This window comes from Oryx dammah, unplaced genomic scaffold (assembly GCF_014754425.2).
Source record: "Oryx dammah isolate SB20612 unplaced genomic scaffold, SCBI_Odam_1.1 HiC_scaffold_26, whole genome shotgun sequence".
NCBI lineage: Eukaryota > Metazoa > Chordata > Mammalia > Artiodactyla > Bovidae > Oryx > Oryx dammah.
This window is the reverse complement of record NW_024070210.1, coordinates 85,319,899-85,347,567: the sequence shown is the minus strand read 5'-3', so window position 1 is coordinate 85,347,567 and position 27,669 is coordinate 85,319,899. Positions and strand designations below refer to the sequence as shown.

At 48.0% G+C, this 27,669-nt stretch overlaps 1 protein-coding gene across 1 annotated transcript in view; it reads left to right on the top strand.

Annotated features, from left to right (window-relative positions):
- The window catches only part of LOC120852507 (coronin-2B), a 148,964-nt gene that overhangs the window by 57,081 nt on the left and 64,214 nt on the right, over positions 1–27,669 (top strand). Inside the window, exon 2 of the mRNA XM_040225783.1 lies at positions 21,045–21,245. Within this exon, the coding sequence (XP_040081717.1) occupies positions 21,045–21,245 (201 nt within the window). The remainder of the gene's footprint in view (positions 1–21,044; positions 21,246–27,669) is intronic.

Below are 27,669 nucleotides of genomic sequence, written 5' to 3'. Positions count from 1 at the left end.
TGCCATGGAACAGCTGGGCCCATGAATCACAACTGTTGAGCCTGTGCTTTAGAGCCTAGGAGCTGCAACTTCTGAGCCCCTGTGCCCTATAGAGCTGCACAACAAGTGTAGCGACCACAGTGAGAAGCCCACGCACCACAACCGGAGTGCGGCCCCATACTCGCCACAGCTAGTGAGAAGCCCGCGCAGCAGTGGAGACCCAGCGCAACCAAAAGTAAAATACATAAGTAAATAAATTCCTTTAAAAAACCAAGGACAGTGGGATGCCCTGCCAGAGGCATCCCCGACGGCCATGTCTTGTCACCGAGCTGCCGTTCTGTTGAAAGGGAAAGACGAGATGCTGGCGGTTTTGCTCATTACCCCTCTGGGCACTGTGCCAGATGTTTTACATACATAGCCTCATTTTCATCTCCACCCTCCTTCCTCATGGTTTCTGTAGTAATGACAGCATTCAGTGGAATAAAGAAAATAGAGGGGGGGATGGTAGCGGAAATTTTCTTGCAAGCTTCCACAGTGTTGCTGGATGGGAAGGTGCTGTGTGGGTGGTTGTGTAGCACCAGGCAGTATGAGTCTGATGACCGCTTTTTTCCCCGAGTGGTCGTCATTATTACCCCCTGAGTTGTGCAACTTTTCCTGCAAGTGCACAAGAGGCAGAGGTATCAGCCCACCCCAAGAAACTGCGCTGAGAGAGGAGAGAAAACCTGGAAAGGGAATGGAGGGGCCATGGTTTCCTTCGCCCTCTGGCAGAGATGGGTCTGCCAGGCATGGATGAGGCTTCTTCATAATCTCTAGGTTCTTGGTCGTGGGGGCAGAGCGTCTGAAACGTGGAGACCTCATGGAGGCAGGTCACAGGTAATGACCAAATCCGGAGACATCTGCTACCCTCACCCTTTCTGCTACATCTCTATCAGTTGGGATGCTGTTGACTGTAAGTAACAAAAGCAGCCAATCGAGAATGACTCAAGCTCTAGACATATTCACAGTTTATTGATCAAGAGGCCTGGAGAGGAGGTCTAGGGTTGGTTTTGTGGTTCAGCAGTGGTCATGTATGGATGTGAGAGTTGGACTGTGAAGAAGGCTGAGCGCCAAAGAATTGATGCTTTTGAACTGTGGTGTTGGAGAAGACTCTTGAGAGTCCCCTGGACTACAAGGAGATCCAACCAGTCCATTCTAAAGGAGATCAGTCCTTGTTCTTTGGAAGGAGTGATGCTAAAGCTGAAACTCCAGTACTTTGGCCACCTCACGCGAAGAGTTGACTCATTGGAAAAGACCCTGAGGCTGGGAGGGATTGGGGTCAGGAGGAGAAGGGGATGACAGAGGATGAGATGGCTGGATGGCATCACGGACTCGATGGACATGAGTCTAAGTGAACTCCAGGAGTTGGTGATGGACAGGGAGGCCTGGCGTGCTACGATTCATGTGGTCGCAAAGAGTCGGACATGACTGAGCGACTGAACTGAACTAAGTGTCATTAAGTGAAGAAGGAAATGGCAACCCACTCCAGTATTCTTGCCTGGAGAATTCCATGGACAAAGGAGCCTGGCAGGCTGTAGTCCCTGGGGTCACAAAGAATTGGACACAACTGAGCAACTATCACTCACTAACTCAGTGTCATTAAGAACCCAGGTTTTTTTCTATCCTTCTTGTCTGCTTCTTTATCATGTTAGCTTTTGATCAGGGGCTCATCACCTCCTGAGCCCACGAAGGCTGCCACAGCTCTAGGCATTACATTCCCAAATGATAACAAAGCCTGGAAGCAGTATATCAGCCAGCTTGGTAAGAAAGAGCTTTTATGTCTCTCATTCGATTAATGAGTTAAAGAAAACCTTTCCCAAGAGTCCCCCACTGAACTGGGTGATAGGGTATCTCCTAAGTGTGAGGGATGCTAGAACAGTGAATATCCCTTCTGTAGTGAGGTGGGTGGAAAGGGATGGGGGTGGCTGGCATGTACCCAGTCAGGAGCATCTGCCACAACACCCTTTTCCAGGCACCTGTCCCAGTGCTCTCAGGGAATACCCAGGTGGCAGAGTCATGGAACAGTTCTAAAGTTATGCTTGACTCCCTCCCTCCAACCCCGAAAATCCAGTCACTTACCCAACAATTGGCTATTGACCCTATGTGCAGGACACTCTGAGGGAGACCAAGAGGATGGAAGCAGCCCAGAGAGGTAGGCATTGTTTTCCTCCAGTTTTACAGATGAGAATGCAAATTCCGAAAAATCTAAGGAACTTGTCCAAAGTGTGGTACATACCTAGTAAGTGGTGGTGATTGTTGTTAAGTTGTTGAGTCATGTCCAACTCTTTGTAACCTCATGGACTGCAGCACACCAGGCTTCTCTGTCCTTCACTGTCTCCCAGAGTTTGCTCAAAAACTCATGTCCAATGAGTCAGTGATGTTATCTAACCATCTCATCCTCTGCCACCCCCTTCTCCTCTTGCCCTCAATCTTTCCCAGCATCAGGGTCTTTTCCAATAAGTCAGCTCTTTCCATCAGGTAGCCAAAGTTTTGGAGGTTCAGCCTAAGCATCAGTGCTTCCAGTGAATATTCAGGAGTGATTTCCTTTAGGATTGACTGATTTGATCTCCTTGCAGTCCAAGGGACTCTCAAGAGTCTTCACCAGCACCACAGTTCTAAAGCATCAATTCTTTGGTACTCACTCTTCTTTATGGTCCAACTCTTACATCCATACATGACCACTGGAAAAACAATAGCTTTGACTATACAGGCCTTTGTTGGCAAAGTGATGTCTCTCCTTTTTAATACACTGTCTAGGTTTGTCATAGCTTTTCTTCCAAGGATCAAGCATCTCTTAATTTCATGGCTGCAGTCACTGTCTATAGTGATTTTGGAGCCCAAGAAAATAAAGTCTGTCACTGTTTCCACTTTTTCCCTGTCTATTTGCCATGAAGTGATGGGACCGGATGCCGTGATCTTAGCCTTTTGAATGCTGAGTTTTAAGCCAGCTTTTTCACTCTCCTTTTTCTCCTTCATCTTTAGTTCCTCTTCGCTTTCATTAGAGTGGCATCATCTGCATATCTGAGATTGCCGATATTTCTCCTGGCAATCTTGATTCCAACTTGTGAGTCATCCAGCCTGGCATTCTGCGTGGTGTACTCTGCATATAAGTTAAATAAGCAGGCTGACAATATACAGCCTTGATGTACTCCTTTCCCAATTTGTGCAAGATGTACAAGCTGGATTTAGAAAAGGCAGAGAAACCAGAGATCAAATTGCCCAATATCCATTGGATCATAGAAAAAGCAAGGGAATTAAAAAATACATATATATATCCATCTACTTCTGCTTCATTGACTATCTGAAAGCCTTTGACTGTGTGGATCACAGCAAACTGTGGGAAATTCTTAAAAAGGTGGTAATACCAGACTACCTTACCTGTCTCCTGAGAAAACTATATGCAGGACAAGAAGCAACAGTTAGTACCAGGACTGGAACAACCAACTGTTCCAAATTGGGAAAAGAGTATGTCAAGTCTGGGTATTGTCACCCTGCTTATTTAAGTAAGTGGTGGTACTTGGATTTAAACACAGTTCTGTCTGATTTAAACACAGGCCTGCTCTTTCCAACCTGCAAAGCTGGCATGTGGGCCCAGCTTACAGCCTTCTCACATCTTCTTTTTACATGTAAAGAGAACAGATCAGACCATGAAGTGTACACTGAGTGCCCACTGGGACCTGCAGCCAGGAAACACTGCAAGTGCGCAGGAAGGGCGAGTTCCCAGGGACAGTGTGGTCAGAGACCCACTGGAGCCAATTCACTGGCCTCTTGGTGTGTGTGTGTGTGTGTTTCATTTTTTAATTTAATTTTATATTTAATTGGAGTATAATTATTTTACAATATTGTAATGGTTTCTGCCATACATCAACATGAATCAGCCATATGACTAGCCTCTTGACACCAGCAACCACAGCAGAGAAAGTCCTGACATGCCTGTTCAAGAAGAGTCCCTTCTCTTGAGCTGCCAGGGACGAGACACTTCCAATTGCCAGTGTAGATACTTGTCAGTGTAGACTGGGGGCTAGAGTGGCTGAGGACAGCTGCCCGAGAAAGGCCAGACGTTGTCCCTCTGCATTGCTTGAGTGGCATCTCTGTTGGTAGAAAGACTCTCTCTGTTGACCGTTACTAATGGAAGACAAGAGAGTGACCAGCAAGCTGACTCCCCAGATCCCAGAGCAGCCACAAGACCAGGCATCAGAAGCCTGGGATGACGTTTCAGAGCTACACGTACACGGGATCCCCCGGTTGTCTTGTCTGCTCAAGCCTGGCCTCTGTGGTGGTGATGGGATCTCTCTCACTCCACCTCCTGCTTCTGCGGCCACTTCTTCATTGTGAAGGGACTCGCAGGCACCCCTGCCCCTGCGTGCATAACTCCAGGGGACACCATTCATGTGGTGCACAGAATATATATTCTGTTTCAAATTCTTTTCCATTATATGTTTTTACAGGATATTGAATATAGTTTCCTGTGCTATATAGTTGTTGCTGCTAAGTCGCTTCAGTTGTGTCCGACTCTGTGCAACCCCATAGACAGCAGGCTCCCCTGTCCCTGGGATTCTCCAGGCAAGAATACTGGAGTGGGTTGCCATTTCCTTCTCCAATGCATGAAAGTGAAGTCGCTCGGTCGTGTCCGACTCCTAGCGACCCCATGGACTGCAGCCTATCAGGCTCCTCTGTCCATGGGATTTTCCAAGCAAGAGTACTGGGGTGGGTTGCCATTTCCTTCTCCCCTGTGCTATGCAGTAGGTCCTTGTTTATTTTGTGTATGATAGAGTGTAAGGAGATACAGACTATTTTCTCTAAGCCTGACCTGACCTCATTCAGGAGCCCCGCCTTGAAGGGTCACAGTGAGGAAATGCGTGGAGCTCCGTGCAGCAGAGCCAGTCTGATTTAGTCATTTAGACAGTCTTGTGATGTTAAGACTCGGCCTCTTTGAGCTAATTTGGCTTCTGCTTGAGGGACTCCCAAGGGTCATTGTTCAGAGCTCCTCCCCTTCCGACTCTTTTGTGGAATGGCACCTGGGGATGTAGATAGCAGGGCTTACCTGACCTGGGGTGTCAGGGGGAGGGAGACTTCTGGCCGGTCCTCAGACATGTCCTGGCTGCTGTCTGCTGAGGTGTGGCTGGTGTCCCCTAGCATGGCATTCCTTGGGCATCTGCATTGGAGTCTGCAGTGGACAGGCTCATAGTCCATTTTCCCTTGGCCCTGAGGGCAGCATCCATCCCCTGCTGGGCCTTTGGCCCACTGTCTGTCTTCCTCACAGCCTCTGCTTCAGTGAGCTTGCCCCTCGCCATGGCAACCTCCTGCTGGCCTGTGGCTCTTGGATCTTCCATGTCCTCCCTGTGGGGTGGCAGGGCCGGACTGCTGGCTTCCCTTCACCACCCAAGAGCATATTTAACCCCTGTTAACCAAGAATATTAATGTTGTCCCACCCACCCCAACCCCATATGCGGCATGACACAGTAGTGATTTCAAATATCCTTGACCGTGATAACCAACAGAAACATTTCAAAGTCAAGTTTGCAACTAAAAACTAGACCTTGGAAAAATTCTGCACTAGGAGAAACATCGCAAGGCTCTCGAGCAGAATTCTTTTCTCTGCCTGAGAATTAATGCAGTATGCCACCCACCTGACATTGCTGCCGGTCTTTTTCTCCTCTATGCATAGAATAACGTCTCATTTATAAGTACCCACTTCATAAATAAATCGGCATTTTCACCTCATTTAATGTCCCTTTTCAGCTTCACAAAAAACCAGTAAATAAAACTGTTGACGACAGTCACGACAAAGGCTCTCACAGCAAGATAAAAAACTTGAAAATATGCAGAGATGTATCAATGCTATTTTACATAAAAAGACTTTTAAAAGCGCAAGGCAAAATCTGCAGGTTTTTTAGGGGAGTTTTTAGGCACATCCATTTCTTAAAGCAAGCTTCAGTATGAATTCCAGTTTTTTTCTTCATGACACCTGTTTTAGTTAGTCTTTCTTTAAAAAAAAAAAAAAAAAAAAAAGGCTGAAAGAGGCTCCAGAGTGTGTGCCTGGCCTCCCTGTCTGACCGTTCCCCCGGCCGTCTTAATTCTGAGAGGTCACCTCTTATTTGGCCCAGGGCCATCATGAGTCGTGGTCTCTCTCCTTCTAGAATACCAGTCAAGAAGTTGGAGAGAAACACCTCTACCCTCTGCCGTCAGCACCACTCTCAAAACACACCCACCTCCTCACTGAGATTCAGGCCCAGCGTGTGGAAGATCAGGGCATGCATCTGAATCTCCTGTTGTCTCTTGTTTCCTTCTCACTCTCAGTCTTTCCTTCTGCAAGAAGTGGGCTTCCCCTCCTTCTGGTGTCTGACCAGGACACTCTGCTGTCCAGTCATCCAGGAGGCTCTCTTCATTGGCTATCGGGGAAATGGGAGTCAAGAACAGCCTCTCAAGTCTGGCTCTTAAGACTGTTGTGTAGCTGCAGATCCTGCAGTGGATGTCAGAAGCTGAGTTGTTCTGATTGCTGTCTGAACAATCCTAACCCTCTCTGGGTGAACGGATGCCCTGAGGAGGAAGAGAGGCCAGGTTGTGGTTAGAAAGTGCTAAGGAGTAAAGCACAGTGACATATTTAGAAAGAAAAAATGGTGCTCTTCACACTTCTCTCTGTCCTCCTCCCCATGCCCTCCTCTCTGTAACCAGCCACTGCCTCATGGAGCTCACATTTAAACCTGCAGCCTGTCACCACTGAGTGTGGGTCCCTCCTACTGGGCAGAGCTCTAGAGCTGAGCTGGAGGTCCCCTGGGACACAACACAGCCACCTAGAAGGAGGCTGTGTCCCTTGTGAGCGTGGGGAACGAGTGCTGTGCTGGGGGAACTAGCCAAAGATCCAGGTGAAGTCTTCCTTCCTTGCCAGGTCCTAAATTAACTCCAAGATTCTTTTTGTAAGGCAGTTGGTGACAGGTAGTACATCACACGCAGTAAAGAATCCGCCTGCCAATGCAGGAGACATTAAAGACACGGGTTCGATCCCTGGGTCAGGAAGATCCCCTGGAGGAGGAAATGGCAACCCACTCCAGTATTCTTCCCTGGAGAATCCCCATGAACAGAGGAGCTTAGCGGGCTGCAGTTCATAGAGTCGCAGAGTTGGACATGGTTGAAGCGACTTAGCACGCTAGCACAGAACATCGTAAGACAGTCATTGGTCAGGGGTTTTTTCAAACAAAAGCCATTTTATTTTCTCAGTAATGTTAAATTTGGACTTCCCTGTTGACTCAGCAGTAAAGAATCCACCTGCCAATGCAGGAGACTTGGGTTCTATCCCTGGGTCAGGAAGATCCTCTGGAGAAGGAAATGGCAACCCACTCCAGTGTCTTTGCCTGAAAAATCCCATAGAGAAAGGAGCTTGTCGGGATATAGTCCATAGGGTCGCAAAGAATGGGAAATAACTTAGTGATTAAACAGCAACAACAATGTGAAATTTAATCAAAAAGTTTCTGCTCTAGTCTCTAGACCCTCAGCTGGTGAGTCCCCTTGAATTGTTCCCAGCATCTTAGTGGAAATGTTGACTCTTACACACACATACACATTCATACATGCACACACATCCCTTGGAGGACAGTGCAGAGTCTCCTCAAGTAAGCTCTGTGCATGTGGCCTGCTGTGTGCTCACTGCTCTCTCTTATGCCCAAGATGACTGAGAGGAATGTAAAGGGTTCGCCCCTTTCCTTGCTCATTTGAGGCACTGAGAGATGGGCCAGCTTCCTCTGTTCACTGACAACAGATCCTGCAGCCCTCCCCTGGATGCAGTTTAGATAAATGAGCTCTTGGGAAGGCGAAGGCCCAGGCCACATTTCATGTTCCCCCAGGGACTGTTTATCAGCCCATCTTTCTCTGCATTTACAGGCAACAGGAAGCTATGGTCCTTGTCTATGAGGTAGACGGTCTGAGAGCCTCCTGCTTATAGGGACCAAGCAGAAGGGCCCTGCTGCAGGGCTCTGGGGAGGCCCATGGGATTCCGCCTGTGGACAGCTCCAATTGTTCCTTTCCCAAAGAGCACGCCAACACATAATTTTAGGAGGTATGTTGACAGGGAGCAGCATCAGCCTGTGCTTCTGCTGCTGCTGCTAAGTCGCTTCAGTCGTGTCCGACTCTGTGCAGCCCCATAGACGGCAGCCCACAAGGCTCCCCCATCCCTGGGATTCTCCAGGCAAGAACACTGGAGTGGGTTGCCATTTTCTTCTCCAATGCATGAAAGTGAAAACTGAAAGGGAAGTCGCTCAGTCGTGTCCGACTCTTAGCAACCCCATGGACTGCAGCCTACCAGGCTCCACTGTCCATGGGATTTTCCAGGCAAGAGTGCTGGAGTGGGGTGCCATTGCCTTCTCCATGCCAGATCTGCCCATAGATGTACAAGCCCTGCAGTGCCCTGGCCTGGAGTTAGCTGGGTGATCAGATCCTGCGGGAGAAGAACCTCTGCCTGGAGGATACACCCACCATGTGCAAGGGGATGGGCCAGGTGCTCTCAACATGGGATCCCAACTCATCCCGAGAGTCAGACAGGACATTTCACAGGGGAGGAACCTTGGGGTGGCAACGGGGCCTGGAGTCTCCTTAAAGCTCATCCTTTAGCCCCAACTATCAGATAACCTTAAAAAAAAAAAAGTCTCATCTAACAAGGGACCAGAGGGCCTCTAAGGAGAGGATGTGAGAAGTAGAGGTTGGAAAGAGAGTGAATCAGCTGTCTTGGGTTGAATTCCACCAGTCCTTATTGAGCAGTTATTGCCTGCCTAGTCCTGTGCTGGATAATCCTGGGATGCAGAATAAAGCCCTGAAGGAATGCATGGCTCTTTGACTGACTTACTATAAGTCAGGGTGACTGTCAAAGCCAGTGAGATCATCTACAGCACTTCGTGAAGTACAAATTGATGTAATTTACATAGTCTTTACTATTTAAAAATAATAGTTCACAAAGTATTCACAAAACACTTTCACACATGTTATTATTTTATTGGTGCCTCACACTGCTTTGGAAAAAAAAAAGGTATGAATTATGTCCATTTTACAGATGCCCAAAGGGCACGGTGCCCCTTGTACTACGGCTCAGGGACCTAGGTAGCTTCATCATCACCAGGCAACTTGTTAGAAATGCGTATTCCCAGACCCCCAGACTTTCTGAACCAGGTGAGGCCCAGTGATCTGTGTTTTAACAAGCCTGCAGGGGTGATTCTGAAGCATGCAGATTCTGCAGGTTCTGCTTCCGTCCTGGGTGGGGCCTGGGATTCTGCATTTCTAACCAGCTCCCACATGGTGCCAGTGCTGTTGGCCCACAGACAGTACACTACAAAACCAGGAATCACCTGGAAGCTTCATTCAAACGTAGAGTCCCTGGCCCACTCCCTGAGAGCGCGGTCCTGCAGGCCTGCCGAGGGGCCCAGGAACCTGAATTTCCACAGACACCCCAGGTGATGCCACACTTTGAGGATCTGTGCTCTGGAGTTCAAGCTTGCAGGCCTCCACCCCAGCCTCATTTTCAAAGGTTTTCCTCTTCCACTCTCCATCTCCACTGGCCCTGAACCACCCATCTGATCTCTTGCCAAATCATGGGTTAAGGAGTGTGAGTTGGGAGGCTATCCCTGAGCCAGCGGGGCCCTCAGTTCCTCAAAATAGGTCAGGAGTCTGGCACAGACCAGGCGCAGTGGCTGCAAATAGAAACCATCTGTTGGGTCTGTGCTTTGAGCTCCACCACCCCCTCCCTCCCTAGGCAGAGGAATATAGAACTCAGAACCCCAGGAGAGGGTGGGTGCTTCCTTGGATGGGGCCTGCCCACCCCAGACACTCCCTCCAGGGCTGCCTGCAGGGGAGAGATGGCAGCGCCATATCCAATCCCCTTAACCACACCCCCCACATCCATTTACCCCCTGCCTTCCCACAAGTAGGCTTACAGTGTGTAGACTGGTCATCAGGTGACCTTGCTGTGTGACCTTGGACAAGTCACTTCCTCTTTCTGGGCCTCAGTCTGTGAAATGAGAAGCTAGATTTTAGTGGACCCAAGGGTCCTTTTCTGCACTGGCAGGCTATGGTTCTCTGAAAGACTTTTTGTGTCAGGACCACATGTAGGACAAGTTGAGTTCATAGGGAGGCAGATACTTCCTTCTCCTCGCTTTCTGCCCAGGTTGGATCTTGCAAGTTGGAATCAGCCTGCAGATCCCCATAAGGAGATGGTCAAATGTTCTGATCTAGGGGCTTTTAGAGGCTTTAAGGGGAAGTGACAGGGTCACTCTTCCTTCTTCCTGTCCTCTTGTTCTTATACTCATTCACATATTTAGTAAACATTCATCAATACTATATTAAGCCTAGAGAAAGGTAAGCCCAGGAAAGAGAATGAAGGATAAGACATAGTTGCTGCTCTCAGTAACATCCAGTGTGGTTGGAGAGCAAACACGTAAAGTAAGAGCCCAGTGGCAGATTTTATTTTCTTGGGCTCCAAAATCACTATGGACAGTGACTGCAGCCGTGAAATTAAAAGATGCTTGCTCCTTGGAAGAAATGCTGACAAACCTAGACAGTGTATTAAAAAGCAGAGACATCACTTTGCTGACAAAGACCTATATAGTCAAAGCTATTGTTTTTCCAGTAGTCATGTCACTACTGGGAAGTAGTCAAGAAAGTCACTCAAGAAGGCTGACTACCAAAGAATTGATGCTTTAGAACTGCGGTGCTGGTGAAGACTCTCGAGAGTCCTGTGGACAGCAAGGAGATCAAACTGGTCAATCCTAAAGGAAATCAATCCTGAATATTCATTGGGAGGACTGGCGCTGAAGCTGAAGCTCCAATACTTTGGCCACATGATGCGAAGAGCTGACTCATTGGAAAAGACCCTGATGCTGGGAAAGATAGAGGGCAAGAGGAGAAGCGAGTGACAGAGGGTGAGATAACTGGATGGCATCACTGACTCAATGGACATGAGTTTGAGCAAATTCTGGGAAATAGTGAAGGACAGGGAAGCGTGGTGTGCTGTAGTCCATGGGGTTGCAGAGTCAGACACGACTTAGGGACTGAACAAGGAACAACAAGAGACCCTTGTGTCAGATCTGAGTTCAGATCTCAGTTCCTCCACTTAAGGACCTCGGACAAACTTAGTTGCATCTGTAAATAGAGATAATAATTGCATCTATGCTGCTGCTGAGTCGCTTCAGTCATGTCCGACTCTGTGCAACCCCAGAGATGGCAGCCCACCAGGCTCTCCCGTCCCTGGGATTCTCCAGGCAAGAACACTGGAGTGGGTTGCCATTTCCCTCCAGTGCATGAAAGTGAAAAGTGAAAGTGAAGTCGCTCAGTCGTGTCCGACTCTTAGCGACCCCATGGACTGCAGCCTACTAGGCTCCTCTATCCATGGGATTTTCCAGGCAAGAGTACTGGAGTGGGGTGCCATTGCCTTCTTCAATTGCATCTATACCTTGGGGTTATTATAAGGATTACAGGATGTAATGATTGTAAAATATTTGGGTCACAGTCTACCCTTAATAAACATAAGCTATTGTTATTAGTCTGATGAGCTAGAAAAAGGGGAGGCCAGGACAGAATCTGGGGACTTCAGAATCTGGCAACTGCCCAGCTCAGGAGTCATCTCAGGGGAGATGGGAAGCTCTCCTGAAGAGCTTGGAGCAGAGGAGGCTGGCAGCCTTCTGTTCACGCGTCCACCAGTCCTGCTCAGCAGATCAGGAAAGGCTGCAGGGATTCGGGGCGGAAGCCTGCTCCTGGAATAGACTCCATATCTGGCTGGACTTGTGTTGGGTGATGGGCAGAGTGCAGCATCCATGGATGTTTGATCTGAATCTTCCATCTGTAGTCTGTGGAGAAGGCACCATCCCAACTGTGTTCATTCCTGCTTGACTTTGATCTGCTCTCTGATGGTGTGAGGCAGGCAGGGTGGAGCGTGACAGGGGAGGAAGCACCTTTTCATGGTTGAGAAGATTGAAGGGTTTGCCCAAGAGGCTCTGAGAGTTGGCCTGGAACCTAAGAATTCCAAATTTGCTGGGGATGGAGAGAAAGTCAGTGCGGCGCCTCCAGATCGTGGCCTTCTGTGGTCCATGTGCACCCCAGCCGGAGCTCCCCGGTGTGGAGGTTCTGTTCGAGTCTCTTCTTCTGGGATGTGACTTTTGTGAGCTAATTGATATTCTCCTAGCACCATGCAATAGAACGGTTTGCAGTGATGGGAATGATCTATAATCTGTGCTGTTCAGTATGGCAGTGGGTCAGCCTCCGCTGTCCTGCACCCCTGCTGAGACTGCCTGTGCTGTGGGGTGCAGAGAATCCAGAAGCAGACCCTTGAGGGACTCCTGGATCCCTGGAGGCTCAAACTGAGCAGATTCAGAAAGAGAGCATTTAAGTGAGAACACTCGTGGTCCAGCTTCTTCATGCTAGAAATTTCTTGAGTGGTTTTAAGATCTTTTCAGAAGTCCTGGAAGCCAGTAAGAACCCAGTAAGACTATTAAATGCCAGAGCTGGGAGGGTGGGTCATCTCCTGCAGGGGAAGAAGCAGGGATCTACCAGAGGGTCCCTAGTAGGTTAGTGGCTGAGCCCACTGGAACGTGGGTTTCTGGCCACTCCCCTCACGCCAGAGGTTCTCGGATTGGGTTCCACGGTGCAGTCCCAGGACCATTGCTGGAAGGTGCTCCCAGTTCCCTGCTAGATTTGAATGCAAACAGTTCCAGCTTTGCCTGTTTTACATTTTGGAGTTCTGAGTCATATTTTATTTAGAGAAAGTGTTCTTCTGCTTAAAAAAGATCCTAGCTTTTCATTTCACAGAGGAGAAAACTGAAGAGTCCACCAGTAATTCCCACCTGACCTGACAAGCTTCTCAAGGCCCTGGGCTGATCTACTTCTGCTCTCTCCAGTCTGAGAACATGTGCCGTGTTCCTCCCATGTGTCCAGTCCTGGGCTCTGGAAAGCAAAGCTGGCTCAGAGATGGAGGAGGACCAGCTGACCAGCGATGGCTTGTGAACCCAGAATGTTGTGGGTGAATTCGGCAGAGATATTGATGATAGTGTCTGTCGTGGATTAGAGTGGTGCACCTGCTGCAAAGCCTCTGTCCCTGGCGTCCCCAGGCGTCCCATCCTGATAGGGATTTCAAGATGTAGGTGTGCCTGATATTCACATTTCATCAAAAGGGACACCGAGCCTGGAGAAGGAAGGTGCCTTACCCTGGGTCACATGGGTGATGACCCAGACAAGACTGAAAATGTCAGCCTTTCTCTGACGGCACAGGGACAGGGAGTGGCTCTCCCACAGGTCCTGATGGGCTGGCCCATGGGAACAAGTATCCAGTGGCCGCCAGGGCAGATCCTGAGGCCTCCTGCGCTCCCCGGCTGACAACTCTCCCCGAGGATGTAGCCATGAGCTCCCCACCCCATCCTAGTTAGAGATGAGAACAAAAACTACCCCCATGTATTTTTTTGTGTGTTCCAGTTAAAGGACTGAATTTTAGCCATCATCATCTAGAAAGTGCTCCCGCTGGCCAAAATGCCTCATTTTGGGGATTGGAGGACAGGATACAGTTTGTCTCCATGTGGAGTGTTCATAACAATTATCTCAGAGGAGAAAAAAGCCTGCCTCTATTTCTTAAGAGGCTATAAGAGCCGTTCAGCTGCAAAATGAATACTTCCTCCTTCCGGACCCTCCCCTCTCAGAGGGAGACCAGGATGGCCCTGCGCCCAGGGGGAGGCCACCAGGGAGCAGGCCCGGCAACCATGCACATGTGGAGGCCAGAGCTTTTCCCTCCCTCCTCCTGACCCTGGGCCCTGCCCAGCCCCCCTCTTCTCCTGCCAGAGCCCGGCCTCCCCAAGTGAACACTTAATTGAGGTCAGAGTCTCTCCCTTACAGGAGAAGGGAGAGGGTGGAACTAGCGTGTGATAAGTGTCACCCCACTCCATGCCAGATACCTTGCCAGGCACTTAGCATTTGGTCACGTCATTGCATTCAGCGATTTGGACGACATTATTTGCACTTTGCAGATAAAGAAACTGATGCTCAGAGAGGCTGAGTAACTAGTCTGAAGTCACACAGCTAGCAAATAACAGCCAAGATAGAAAACTTTGGGGCATTGCCCCAAACCCTACCCCTACAGTTTCTTTACACTTTTGTATAATGCCCTGCATTGTATGGAAAATGCAGGGAGGAGTAATTAATAGCTTGGGTGGAAAGGCCAAAAAAGGAGAAGGTGGGTATTATGTCGGAAAGAACAGTAAACTGTCAGAAGTTCCTTTTTTTCCTTAAGCACTCTATCCAATTATCTCATTTAATTCTCATTATAACTTACTGGGCAAATAACATAGTTGTTCCTCTCTTACGGCTACAGAAGCAGAGATTTAGGTCAGTTTAGATACTTGACCAGAAGGATTTTGCCGTTAAGTGATGGAACCAGGACCTGAGGTCACTCACATCTTTATAAGAGTCAGAAGTTCTTGACAGAGGGCCCGGCTCTGTGACTTTCACAGCTTATGACTTTGGGACAGCCTCTTAACCTCCCCGAGCCTCAGATTAGTCACATATGTACCAGATATTTTCAATGGGATTGTACCCGTCCAGCTCTGCCCACTGGACAGCTGTACCTGGGGGCATATGAGATGTGGAGGTGGTGTCTGGGGAGGGTCATGGAACTGGTTGCCCTGCTGATACTGTGCTGTCCATGGCAAGGGACTCGTTAAGCCCCATCTCGAGTGCTGTACTGAGTTCAAGAGGCCTTGGCATCCTGGTGACAAGAAGCCCGGAGGAGATAGGGCTGTATCACCAGAAAGACAAACATTACAAAGAAGGGCTTGGGCCCAGAGCCTTCATGGGCTGAGCATAAGGACCAGGCCCCTCATCCTGTGGCCAGGAGTGAGGGGTATGAGCTGAAAATTCAAAATCTCAATAAACTGAAGCACAGCCCTGGAGTAAGGTTCATCCCATTGCTTCCAAGGAACAGGGCAAGTGTCCCTGCACTTGGCTCTTGCCCTCCCGCCGTATCAAGAGATTATTCAACCAGGGTCACCAGAAGACTCCTGCTAAGCAGGAGTCCAGGGCCAGGCCTGGGGTGGAGGGACTCTGCAGGGCCCAGAAGGAGTAGGATGATCATATAACCTACAGTCTAGTACTGGGAGAGAGAAAATATTCATACCTTAAAATAAGTGACTGTGCACTGATCAGCAATGTGAGGAGGCCTAGGGGGAGATGCCAAATGGCACGAGAACCGTTGTCATTCTGTGTCACAGCAACCCAGCTGGGGAGACATTGGAATCCCTGTGTTACAGAGAAGAAGGTCACTGGCCAGGGTGGCCTCTGACCTGGGACTCTCTGACCCTAGCCCTCCTCTCTGGTGCAACACAAGGTAGGTCTATTTGAGGGGTGCTGGAAGGCCATCTAGTCCCATCTCTCTTCCACATTGCCCTTAACCAGAGGTCATTTACCTGAACCTTGAATCCTCCCAGAGATGGGAGGCTCATTACCTGTCATGATACCTTCTTTTTCCATTTCAAGCGCTCTCACCATTAAGAAAATCCTTCCTCTTAGGGAGCTCCAATGTATCTCAGCCTTGTGCTGATTGCTCCTGGGAGATTCAGAGAGTGTGTGTGCCCTGCCCTCACTGGAACTAGCTTTGGGGAATCCACCAGGATCTGGGCTGAGCTTGAGGGCTTAGGGACAAAGCGCAAAGGGCTAGATTTTCAGGGGAACTCTTGGCTGCCACACTGATTTCCCTTTGAGGTCTGGGTGTTTCCTTCAGTGCCAGCCTCAGCATGGCTTCCTCTCTCTGCAGCAGCGGGAGGAGGCTTTGCTGTTGCCTGCCTGCACACCCCTGCATCTGACCTCAGAATGAAGTAAGCGCGGGTGGAGCGGTCAGACCTCTGGGGCCTCCAGATGCTCTGCTTTGGCCCCGCAGTGTCTGCCAGTGCCTGATCCAGCCTCCCAGGTCCTCCAGCTGTCTGTTCACTACCCTCCAGAACAGCTTGGCACTAGCCAGCCGCCCTCACTGCCACCAGCTCAGCCAGGTGCGTGCCCAGTTCCCTCTGTCCCTTCCTCTATATGCTCACCCTCACCCAAGCCAGAGATTAATAACAGGGGCATCTTTAAAGTGAATTGTATCAAAGCTTTATGTTTGACTCTTCAGCTTTATAGGGAATCCAAGAATGACTTTGAAGAGACCACAAAGCAACAGGAGACAAATCACTAGGACATTTTCTTCTTTTTCTTCTTCTGTGTTCTAAAGTCTTTACTGAATTTGTTGCAACATTGCTTCTGATTTATGGTTTGGTTTTTTAGCCCCAAGGCATCTGGGATCTTCTTGCCCAGAGATGAAACCAGCATTCCCTGTGCCAGAAGGTGAAGTCCAAACCACTGGACCACCGGGGAAGTCCCTCACGAGGACTCTTTGTAAGACAACTGACTTGGTGTGTTTAAAAAGTCAGTGTCACTTTAAATTAAAAAAAAAAAAAGTAATGGGAGTGTTCTAGATTTAAAGGAGGCAAAAGAGAGATCACAAGCAAATGAAATACGTGGGAAAAACATAGTTCCCAATCCTGGTTCAAAATATGGAAGAGCTGTAAAAGGCATTTCTTTGGTTTTTAAGGCCATATAGCATGGCATGTGGGATCTTAGTTCCCTGACCAGGGGTCAAACTCTTGCCTCCTGCAGTGCGAGCATGGAGTCTTAACCACTGGACCACTGGGGAAGTCCCTGTAAAAGGTATTTTGAAGAATTTTTGAATATTGGCTGGGTGTTAGATGGTACTGAGGAATTGTTAATTTTCTTAGATATGGTAATGATGATATGCTCATGCAGGAGACTGTCCTCCTTTGTAGGAAATGCAGGCTGATGTAATAAGGGGACAGGAGTCATGATGCTGGCAGCTACGTTTCAACTAATTCCACAAAACTGGAAAAAAAAAAAAAAAAGGAAGACAGGCACACAGAGAGAAAAAGGACTATAACAAAATGCTGATGCGTATGAACCTAGGTGGTGGGTGATTATTGTACCATGCTCTCAACTATTTTTGTTTTCTGAAGTTTTTTATGATAAGAAGTTGGAAAAAAACATAATGAGGTCTGCAGAGTCAGAGCAGGTCCCAGTGAATCGTGTGCGTCTGACTTGGGCTGGGTCTGTTTCCCACTCCGAACCACAAGGACGTCGTAATCCCCGCCTCTCGGGGGACTGTGGACAGTGCCTTGGGCTCTCTCAGTGTCCCATGCTGGCAGACGCCCCCATCTCCATGAAGCCTACCCCAGTGCCCTCTGCTTCCCTGGCCTCTCACTACTTTTTAAGCATTGGTTTCATCTCCTCCAAAGGCTCCTAAGATATTTGAACTCAGGGTCTGTGTCTGATGCTTTCCAGACACCTCTCAGTCGACTGGGCCCACAGGAGCAGTGGTGCGATCTTATCTTGGATGGGATCTTGTATCTACATATCTCATTTTGATTCTTAAAGTAACCACAGAAAGTCAGAAACTATGGTTCTTGTTTTAGAACATCTCAAGGAGGCAAATTGTTTTTCCAAGGCTAGTAGGAGTTAGAATGGGGAGTGAAAATCCAGAAATGCAGACTCCCAGTCCAGCACTCTGCCAGGCATGCTCGCTGTGGCTTCATGCCGGGTGAAGGTACAGGTCCAGTGATAAGGGCCCCCTGGCCTCCTTCCCCTAATCCTTCCAGAGGTCCTGCGGAGAGATCAGCCCCAGTCTACCAACTGATGGGGGAGAAGTAGTGCCAGGCTTGCTGCAAGATGCTCTCTGCTTTTCCCTGGATGCAGGCTGGGGCTGATCCCAACAGAGATTCTCTCTGCTGGACTTTTGGAAGGGTAGTGAGATTCAAGTCAGGCCTTGAAGGTTGGGCAGGGCAGAGAAAAGGGCAAAGGCCTTCCAGACCAGATCTGCACCTACAAGAAACAGGAGATTGGAATGAGCAGGCTCCTTTCTCTTTGGGAGGACTATGGAATCTAGAATGTTCTACCTGAAAGAGACAGAGTGATTGCCAGTACTCAATATCAGACAAAATTTCTGCCAGGACCATGTACCACCTATACTATATTTTTCGTACTGTATTTTTCTTTGAATTAATTCATTATTCTCAAACTTAGCTTTCTTAGCACTAATATCTATGAAATTGTGGATTTAAGTTACATGTTTTTTCTAATACAAATTAAAATAAACACATGAGGGACTTCCCCGGCAGTCCAGTGGTTAAGCCTTTGCCTTCCAGTGCAGAGGGTATGGGTTCGATCCCTGGTTGGGGAGCTAAGATGCCACCTGCCTAGCAGCCAAAAAAACAAAACATACAACAAAAGCAATATTATAACAAATTCAATAAAAAAAACTTTTTTATTTGAATCAGTTCTAATGAGGTAGATGAAACTGGAGCCTATTATACAGAGTGAAGTAAGCCAGAAAGAAAAACACCAATATAGTATACTAACACATATATATGGAATTTAGAAAGATGGTAATGATAACCCTGTATGCGAGACAGCAAAAGAGACACAGATGTATAGAACGGACTTTTGGACTCTGAGGGAGAGGGAGAGGGTGGGATGATTTGGGAGAATGGCACTGAAACATGTATACTATCATGTAAGAAACGAATCGCCAGTCTATGTTTGATACAGGATACAGGATGCTTGGGGCTGGTGCACGGGGATGATCCAGAGAGATGATATGGGGTGGGAGGTGGGAGGGGGTTTCAGGATTGGGAACTCATGTACACCCGTGGCGGATTCATGTCATTGTATGGCAAAACCAATAGAGTATTGTAAAGTAAAATAAAGTAAAATAAAAATTAAAAAATAAATAAAGTGGCCCACATTAAAAACATCTGTAAAAAATAAATAAATAAAAATAAACACCATGCTAGTAAAATTCAAAACTTCATCTCATGTAAAGGAACATGGGTGACCACCTGAGACTGCAGTCAGGGTGTCACTGATGTAATCCTATTGAGGATCTGGTCAGAAGGGGCTGGCCTAAGATCACACAGCCAGAAGTGCTCTTGGCTCTCCCGCAGGACTTTGTCATGAATGGTCGTGGGCAGAACTCAGCAGAGAGAGGAGAAGGCAGGTGGGAAGGGGTACAGAGTAGGCAGAGGCTGGGAGGTGGGGAGGAGTGGAGGGGAGGGCAGTGGCCTGAGGGAGGAGAGGACAGAGAGCTGGCAGGAAGAGGCTTTGCCTGAAGAATCCCTGGGATTCTCCTCACTGGATCTGAACTTCTTCCTTCAATAAAGAGGCCTTTGTGTCTGAGCTCCTGGTTTTATTTAAATCCAATGCAAAGTTCTGTTTTCAGGCAAATTTCCAGGGTTGGTTTCCTGATTCTGTGGCGGTTATTTCCTTTTGCCTTCCATCTCCTTGGGAATTTCATCTGAAGAAATTCCTGTCCTGAGATGGGTTGGGAGACTCCGGGCATATTGGGAGACTGGACAGGAAGAGCAGGGGGTGGATGATGGCAAATAAAGGCAGAGTCGGGTCAGAAGCATGTTCACATTTTTTTTTTTTAACAGTTTTAAACATTTGTTTTTGGCTGTGCTGGGTCTTGGTAGCTGTGCAGGCTTTTCTCTAGTTGCGGCGAGTAGGGCCCACTCTTCATTGCGGGGCATAGGCTTCTCTTTGCAGTGGCTTCTCCTGTTGCTGGGCACGGGCTCTAGAGTGTGCAGACTTCAGTAGCTGTGGCTCCCTGGGTTAGTTGCTCTGCCATATGTGGGATCTTCCTGGACTAGGGATCAAACCCATGTCTCCTGCATTGGCAGGCGGATTCTTTACCACTGAGCCACCAGAGAAGCCCGCATGTTCACATTTGTAAAACACTTATTGAGCTCCTATTGAATGCCAGACCCCAGCTGGGTACTTTGAGCTTGGATGCCTGTCTGCCAGGAGAGCACCCCTTTGGGCTCCACCTGCCATGGCACCCATTTGTAGGGTTTCCCATAGGAGGCGCCATCCTACAGCAAAACTGCAAGGTCGGGCTGCCCATCCTGTCCTTCACCTGCGCATCCGTCCGGGCACATCTGTGCTCTCTGCAGTGCCTGGCATGGGACATGCATGCAGTAGGGGCCAGCTGGTTGGTCAGTCGGATTCTGTCTTGTGGATGGTGGGCAGGAAGGGTGAGGAGGGGTGCCATTCCATTCTCTAGAACAAGGGCTCTCAAACTTCAGTGCGCTTCTGTCTCACTGGGGCAGGAAAGCTGGATTAAAATACCTATGTCTGGGCCCCATTCCCAATATATTGGATTCAGTAAGTCTGGATTGGGACCCAAGAATCAGCATTTCTAACAAATGATATGGGAGGCTTAGAAACCTCCCATCCCAGAAGATTTTTAATACAAGTGACCTGTGGGTCACACATGGAGAAACCTTGCTCCAAAGAGTAATCTGGCATAGCAGAGTCTCAGATTTCTAGTCAGGAGACTTATGTCCCTGGCCCTACTCATTAGCTGTGTGGCTTTGGACAAGTCACTTAACCTCTCTGGGCCTGATGATGATGTATAGGGCTGAGATTTCTGGGGTGTACTTGTGGGTTAGGAGCCCTAGAGACAATCAGAGGAGGGTCATTTGCCTTGTTGCACATAGAGGGGCCGTCTTCCTCCCCCTCCCCTCATCATCAGAAGTGTTCTGTGTCTCTGTGAACACCCAGCCTCCTCTGTCTGCACGTCCCGTACTAAATTAAGCACAGTTTCTGACACGCAAGAGGCAGCCCAGACATGTTTTGGATGGATGGTCGGCTCTATCACATGGCACCTCCCTTGGAAGTGAAAGGCTCCTCCATCCTTTCTGAAAGGTGGTGTGGGCGGGTTTACTGAACGAAGAAATGGGTGAGTGCCCTCGTGCCAGTCTTTGCTCTTGCAGGAATTTATTGAAAGAGTAAGTCCTCCTGCAGAGGGCCAGGGGTCTGATTCTTGGAGGTCCCTTCCCTTCTGCCTCCTGAGGGCAGGCACCGGGCTTTCCTCACCTCCTAAATTCTCGAGAGCCGCTTCCCTCACGCCCGTGCCCAGCTCAGCTCCTCAGGGACAGTCTGGCCTGACCCGTGTCTCTCCCGGCCTCTTACAGATGTCCTGGCGTCCGCAGTACCGCAGCTCCAAGTTCCGGAACGTCTATGGGAAGGTGGCCAACCGGGAGCACTGCTTTGACGGCATCCCCATCACCAAGAATGTGCATGATAACCATTTCTGTGCCGTCAACGCCCGCTTCCTGGCCATCGTCACCGAGAGCGCGGGGGGCGGCTCCTTCCTCGTCATCCCCCTGGAACAGGTAGGCCCCCCACACCTCCTTAGGCCTGGCTGCCGCCCCAGGGCAGAGAGAAACCCCGCTTGGTCATTCTTGGGCCTGTTGCCCTATGTCTCCATGCCCCCCACCTTTTACTTTTTCATCATGTGTCCAGTGGCTGCACCTTCCCCAAAGTTCTCCCCAAGAATCACCGAAACAGGTGCAGCTGGGGGACCTGGGGAACATCCAGGAGAGGACACATTTCTCTAGGACTGAGATCTGTTCCCAGAACCCCCAGCCTGGACAAGTCCCTTGCTTTGGGGTTCCCGGGCTCCCCACTGACCCTGAGAGATTGGATCATCTGATCTCCAGGCTAGATCTGGCTCTACGATTGTCTTTCCTGTGTGTCCTTTAGTTCTGGAGCTGGAGACACTGAAGATCCAGCATAGCCACACCGGGCAGGCGTCTGCACAAATGACACACCCATTAAAAACAACATGTCAAGCTCTTCACTGAGGGACTAGGAATAATTTACCTTCTCTCCCATCCCCCACCTCCTCTCTAAAAGCTTCTTCTCTTCTGTGGCTGCCTTCATGAATCTAGCAAATTCAATCTGCAGAGCCTCAATCATGAAGTTTTGAAGCTCTGCCATTCAGACGGAGTCCCCGGAGGCCCGTGGGAGGTCACATGCTTCGGGGAAAGCGCTCGCTGTCAGTCCCGCTTGTTTATGGCTGAGCTCTCCCTCCCCAGCCTGACTCATCTCCTCTCCCATCCTCCGCCAAGCCAGACACTTGGGGAATGGAGGAGGTACGTGCCCGAGAAATCCTTGGGACCAGAAAGCCTCTGTCAGCTGGTGGTGGAGGATGGGTTTTTCCAGTCTCACCTGCCCACAGTGGTGGGGGCTCAGATTTGGGAAAGCCGTAGGCCAGACCCTCCCTTCCACGGAAGAGGGAAGCCACAGTGAGAGTGACACGGAGCCTGGCACGTGGAGCCTGAGGAGCTGTGGGCTTGGGGGCAGGACGTCTAGGTTCTGGCTGGTCTCTCTCACTTACCAGGAGTGTGACCTGGGGTGTGTCACTTAACCTCTCTGTACCTTATTTTCCTGTAGCGGTAAAGTGGACCCCTTAAATCCCCTTCCACTTCCATAGTGATGTTGGCATTGAGAGGATGATGGGCAGAAAGCTCTTTGAGAACCAAACAACCTGGTAAAGATGTTCTGGTTCCTTCTTGGAAGTGTTATCAGCTCTCCCTGTTGACTTTGCAGATGCTCACAGCAGCTCTATCCCATTAGGAAGGATTCTGAAATGTAGCTTGTCTCTGCTCCTGAGCCAGATGGGCTCAGATATTTGTCCCCGCAGGGACCAGCTCACCTCCAGCTACAGTAGGCAGGCTTGCAGGTCGCTAGAAACACATGGGCTGGTTCTTACCGGGGCTCAAGTCCATTGCTGACACCCTGCCATACTCCACTACATGGTTTGCAAAGGTCAACAGTCAATGCCTCACACCATAACAAAACAAAAATTAATTCTAGATGGATTGAAAATCTAAACATTAAAAAAGAAAGAGAAAAGCTGTAAGGGTATTAGAGGGGAATGGAGAGTATTTTTAAAATCATAAAACAGGGAAAGGCTTCCTAAGCTAGTTAAGAATCCATAAAACCATAAAGGAAATGATTAGTAGATTAGAATAAATTTATAATAATATTTTTAAAGGTAATTTTTGTAGTCTAGTGAGACATGTAAGCAAAATTAAAAGGCAGGCAACATAATTGAATACAATATTTGCAATATATAACAGACAAAAGTTGCACATCCAGGATATATATATATATATAAAGAATTAAGAAAAATCAATAAGAGGACCCAATAGAAAATGGACAAAGGCTATGAATAAGCAATTTATAGAAGATAGAATATACCTTTTAGCCTACTAAGTAGAAAAAGATTTAAAAGAGTCATAATCTTTGGTGTTGCCAAAGATGTGGGGGCAGGCACTCAAATATGCTCTGAGTATTTGATGGACTAACATATTACTCTTGGTGAGGTGTAAACAGAGGTAACTTGGCAATATCTAGTAACATTTAAAGATGTGTCCATTGGCCCAGTGATTCCACTTCTAGGAATGTATTGTACAGAAATACTCTCAAGCATATATATATTTTAATGTTTATGGCATTTTTGTACTTATTTTTTTGCAAGCATCATTTTTTAAAATTATTTTCTAGAGAAATGAAATTTCTCTCTGAAATTGCTTAGAAGTTTCTAAACTCCTCTCCATTTTTGTAATGGTACCAAAGACTTTCATGTTGTCTGTAACTCTGCTCTAGAGTATGGTCCGTTTCTGTAAACACTTCATGGACAGCAAGGGGGAAAAGAGCTCTTTATAGAGCATAAGTTTCTGTCTTTGGAAACATATATATCTGTACATATGCATGTATGTTCACTGTACACATAGCCTTTCAATTTCATCTGTTCATATCCTGTGATACATTTTGCTTAATTTAATAATAGACTAACAGTGATGGCTCAGACTTCCAGCTGGTTTCTCTTGTTTTCTTTCATTTTGGAAGTTTTCACTCTATATAGGTGCTCGATCTGCTTTTTGAAGGCGGGTGGTGTTGGGGTTTTTTGTTTGTTTGGTGGTGGTGTTTTTTGTTTGTTTAGTGGACTGTAGCCCGCCAGGCTACATCTGTCTATGGGAGCAAGAGTACTTGAGTGGGTTGCCATCTGCTTTCTATTGGTGGTAGTGGGGTTTTGGGCCACACTGCACATGGCATGTAGTATGTGAGATCTTAGTTCTCCCACCAGGAATCAAACCCCTGCCCCCTACTGTAGAAGTACAGAGTCTTAACCACTGGACTGCCAGAGAAGTCCCAGGGACCCAAGGATTTCTGTGGCACTTTTATAACAGTGAAAATTGGAAGCAACCTGCAGATCCATCAGTAAAGAAATGGGTGAACAAATCCGGGGCCATCCACACAGAGGGGTGCTATACAGTCACCACAGGTGCTGATGTGGAGTAGCTGTTCTCAAAAGTTTAGCCTCAGAATCACTTTATGCTCTTAAACATTATTGAGGACCCCAAAGAGCTTTTGCTTATATAGCTATGTACCTATTAACATTTAGCATATTCAGGGGACTTCCCTGATGAGAAAAAATCCACCTGCCAATGCAGGAGACTTGGGTTTGATTCCTAGTCCAGGAACTGTCTCAGAGCAGTTAAGCCCGTGTGCCACAACTATTGAGCCTGTGCTCTAGAGCCCGTGAGCTGCAGCTACTGGGCCCACGGCCGCAGCGACTGAAGCCTGAATACCTAGAGCCCGTGCTCCGTCGCAAGAGAAGCCGCTGCAGTGAGAAGCCTGCAGCCACAGCTAGAGAGTAGCCCCTGCTCACCGTAGCTAGAGGAAGCCCGCAGCAGCGAAGACCCAGTACAGCCAAAAATAAATGATGAGCATATAAATAAAAATTTAAAAAAATATTTAGCATATTCAAAATAAAAATGTAGGAATTTCAAAAATATGCATTTGTTATTTGCCTAATAATAAACCCATTTCACATCCTTACAGAAAACTGTATTTTATGAAAAATTATTTTTTTTTAATTGAGAATTACGTTGTTCTACATTTTTGCAAATCTCTTTAAATTAATCTGGCTTAATACAAGATGGCTGAATTTGAATATCTGCTTCTACATTCAGCCTGCTGAGATATCAAATATCATACGACTCTGGAAAACTTCACTGTATACTTAACTGAGAGAACAAGAGTGAAAAGGCAAATAATGTCTCCTATTATTATGAAAAAAGTTTTAACCCAACAGACTCCCTGAAAAAGTCTTGGGAATTCCCAGGGGTCCCCAGACCACACTTCAAGAACCACCAATGCAGTGGAATATTTAATAAGAAAATTTTATCACCTACTGTTAGCTGGGGGAAAAAAAAGGTAAAATCTAATTAATCCCATTAAATGATATCTATGTAGCCATCCATCTTTTTGGAAAAGACTGGGAAAATATATGGGCTTCTCTGGTGGCTCAGATGGTAAAGAATCCGCCTGAAATGCAGAGACCTGGGTTCGATCTCCAGGTTGGGAAGATCCCCTGGAGAAGAGAATGGCTATCCACTCCAGTATTCTGGGCTGAAGAATTCCATGGACAGAGGAGCCTGGCGGGCTACAGTCCATGGGGTTGCAAAGAGTTGGACACAACTGAGCGACTTTCACTTTTTTAAACTTCGCTGGTGGCTCAGACAGTAAAGAGCCTGCCTGCAATGCGGGAGATCTGGGTTCGATTCCTGGGTCGGGAAGATCCCAGGCAAGATCTTGCCCATACTCCCGGCAAGAATAGTGGAGTATCCCATGGACGGAGGAGCCTGGCAGGCTACAGTCCATAAGGTTGCAAAGAGTCAGACACAGCTGAGTGACTTCACTTTCTCTATAAATGTATGGGTTTAAAAGTGGTTATTTCTGAATATTGGCATCATGAGTGCTCTTTTCATTTTTTTTCTTTTTCCTTAACTGTATCTACTAAATTTATCTTAGATGAGCACAATGTTTCGTACTTTAGGGGGCAAAAAAGAAATAAAAACAATTGGTTGATGTAAAGAGGTTTCAGAAGACAAACAGCCCTCCCTTTATGTATTTTGTCCAGCGTTTCCCCCCAAAGTAACACGTGCTTCTGAGCTGGCTGTAGTGAATGCTAGCAGAAAGTATCCTGAGTGAGGGTGAGGGGCTGAAGGGTGGGGACAAGGCAGATCCTGGGGCTGAGCAGTTGGTTTAGTCTGAGGCAGGACCCTAATATCTGAGACTCTATGGAACAGAGTCCTGAGCCCAGAGAGGGGCCTGCCTTTCCCCAGCTGCCTGGGTCAAAGCTGTCAGTCTCCTGCCTCTGTGGTCAGGGCGGAGCCCACTGCTGTGGGCTGGCTGGTCTCGGGGGAGTGGGGAGGACAGGGCTAACAAACAGCAGTAGCAATAATGCCCAGTTCAGAACCCCGTCCTGATCTGCCAGTAGGAGAGATGAACTGTTCCTCATTGGTCACTTTTCTAGGAAGAAGATTCTATTATTTTAGCTCCAGTTTTTAATTTTCTTGGTTTAGATAGAAATCTCTCTGAAAACAGTTTCCTGTATTACTCAACAGAAACACAGGCAAGGTTCCGGCCGTTTCTTGGCGAGTTCTAGTCGTTGCTTGGACGTTACTCATGCGCTGTGAACTCACAGCGGCACACTCTTGTCCCTGCCCTGCGTGGCTCCAGACTATTTTCCTGAGCACGCAGAAAGCCGCTGTCTGCTTTTGTAGTTCTTTTCTGAGTTTTTGGCCATCTACTGTCACATGCTCTTCCCATTCCTTTCTTGCTTCTCTGAGAGGTTTGGGGCAGATGAGAACAACAAGATTGGCACCTGCCCTGAGGCCAAGCTTGAGGCCGACTCTTCCAGAAGCTTCTCTTCCTTCCTCAGTTTCCCCCCAAGCCAGCTTGCTGAGACCTCAATATTTGTGATGACAAGCTTTCCCCCAGGGGAGGTAGTATGCAACAATAACAATGAAGGCTTGCGTTTGTTTAGCACTCCAGTCCAACAAACTCTGTCTTAATCAGCCCTCTTGGGGGTTCGGTGGTAGTTGTTGTTCAGTGGCTCAGTCGTCTCCAACTCTTTCGACCCCATGGACTGCAGCACGTCAGGCTTCCCTATCCTTCACTATCTCCTGGAGTTTGCTCAAACTCATATCTGTAGAGTCAGTGATGGCTATCTAACCATCTCACCCTCTGTCTCCCCCGTCTTCTCCTGCCCTCAATCTTTCCCAGCATCAAGGTCTTTTCCAATGAGTCAGCTCTTCACATCAAGTGGCCAAAGTACTGAAGGTTCAGCTTCAGCATCAGTGCTTGCAATGAATATTCAGGACTGATTTCCTTTAGGATTGACTGATTTGATCTCCTTGCAGTCCAAGAGACTCTCAAGAGTCTTCTCCAACACCACAATTCAAAAGCATCGATTCTTCGGCGCTCAGCTTTCTTTATGGTCCAACTCTCACATCCATACATGACTACTGGAAAAACCATAACTTTGACTAGACAGACCTTTGTCGGTAAAGTAATGCCTCTGCTTTTTAATACACTATCTAGGTTTGTCATAGCTTTTCTTCCAAGGAGCCAGCATCTTTTAATTTCATGGCTGCAGTCACCATCTGATTTTGGAGCCCCCCAAAATAAAGTCTGTCACTGTTTTCATTTTTTACTCATCTATTTGCCATGAAGTGATGGGACTGGATGCCCTGATCTTAGTTCTTTGAATGTTGAGTTTAGGGGGTTTGGTAGAACCATCCCCATTTTACAGTTGGGGAAACTGAGGCTGCAGAACCAGACCAGAAACCAGCCCACTTATTTCTGAATCTGAAACTCTTTCCACTGCCCATGACGCTGGTGGACGGGTAAGTTCTGGCCGAGCTGGCAGATCTGAAAGGGGTGGATTTGTCTTTCCCA